Source organism: Pecten maximus, unplaced genomic scaffold, assembly GCF_902652985.1.
Source record: "Pecten maximus unplaced genomic scaffold, xPecMax1.1, whole genome shotgun sequence".
NCBI classification, from domain to species: Eukaryota; Metazoa; Mollusca; class Bivalvia; order Pectinida; family Pectinidae; genus Pecten; species Pecten maximus.
Window position 1 is genome coordinate 1 of NW_022979746.1, and position 1,322 is coordinate 1,322.

At 39.3% G+C, this 1,322-nt stretch overlaps 1 protein-coding gene across 1 annotated transcript; it reads left to right on the plus strand.

Moving 5' to 3' along the window:
- Nucleotides 1-10: 10 nt before the first annotated feature.
- Nucleotides 11-1,195, plus strand: LOC117319160 (DNA polymerase kappa-like; the record flags this gene model as incomplete). The annotated part of the gene is given in 1 exon segment (XM_033873998.1): nucleotides 11-1,195. A coding segment is annotated over 1 exon segment (1,136 nt), but the record flags the coding sequence as incomplete, so codon positions are not given.
- Between the last annotated feature and the right edge of the window lie 127 nt (nucleotides 1,196-1,322).

The following is a 1,322-nucleotide window of genomic DNA, read 5'->3' on the forward strand; positions in this document are numbered from 1 at the left end:
GCAACACTTCCAGGTCAACGACATTGAAAGGATTGGTAAACCACAACTCAGGTGAAAATATGTCTTGTGTTATGGAAGATTCCAATGACACCACTTCAGAAAATAAACAATGTGATGTTCTTGGAAGTAAAACTTCTTCAACAGAAACAGCAAAGACTTTATATTCTATTGAGTCTCCTGCAACTTTTGAATCTGCAAGCAAACACGGATTTCACACAATAAAAGACTTGGTACCAGAGGAAATGTCAGATTGTCTAAAACCTAAAGCCATTACTGTTTCAGATGTTCCAATGAATTCCAAGGATTTAGAACAATCTAGTATGTTACGAGATGATTGTGGGACATACAAGATAATTTTGTGTGCTGGTTCATCAAATTCAGAAAGTGTAACAGAAATTTCTAAAACAGTTGAAAAGGTGAATGATAATGGCATAAGTGGCGATTTTAGGAAAAGTGCTAATGATGCTTTGTTGTGGAACCCTGCCAGTCAAGTCTGTGAAAGTTTTGATAAAGAGGAAAATCTACCGGATTCTTCAAAGGGAGATAATCCTATACATGCCGCTAGTCCAAAACCCTATAATTGTCCAGTCTGTCAAGATGAGATAGTTTGTGATGATTTATCTTATTTTAACCAACACATTGACATCTGTCTGAATAAGAAAATTGTCATGGACTGTTCTAGATATCGCCCTGAGGAAGATCGCAAAACAAAACTGTCGAAAACACCAAATTCTGTGAAGAAGAGAACACCAGTCAGGAAGCTCTCTGGTTCTCCATCCACACAAAAGGATAATCGGAAAACAAAAATGTCTACCTCACGACTGTCCAGCTCACTATCGAGTCCTAAAATGTCTACCCCACAACTGACCAGCTCACTTTCGAGTCCTAGAATGGGTGTGAGTTGTACAAGTGACCAGGCTGTAACAGAGAGTAAAGATGACAACTGTGTTGATAAGTCTATGGCTACATGTACATCCACTAATAACAAGTTAGATGTTCCCGATACAGGTGTGACCTCCTCTCCTCTGTCCGGAGTGTCTGAGGGGTCAATAGATACTCAGAAGATGATATGTCCAGTGTGTTTCATGGAGCAGACAGGGACGAGTCTGGACGAGTTTAACACTCATGTAGACACATGCCTGTCTAAGGGTACCATCACGCAGATATTACAGGAGCAGCGCGTCAACACTAAACGGTGAGGGCTAAACTACACACACAATTAAAATAGCTCAGCTCAGTTCAGCCTAAACCGGAAAAAACTATAAATTTTATTTATTTTACAACCATATAACCAAGTTACATGTATATTCATAGTGTTTTGG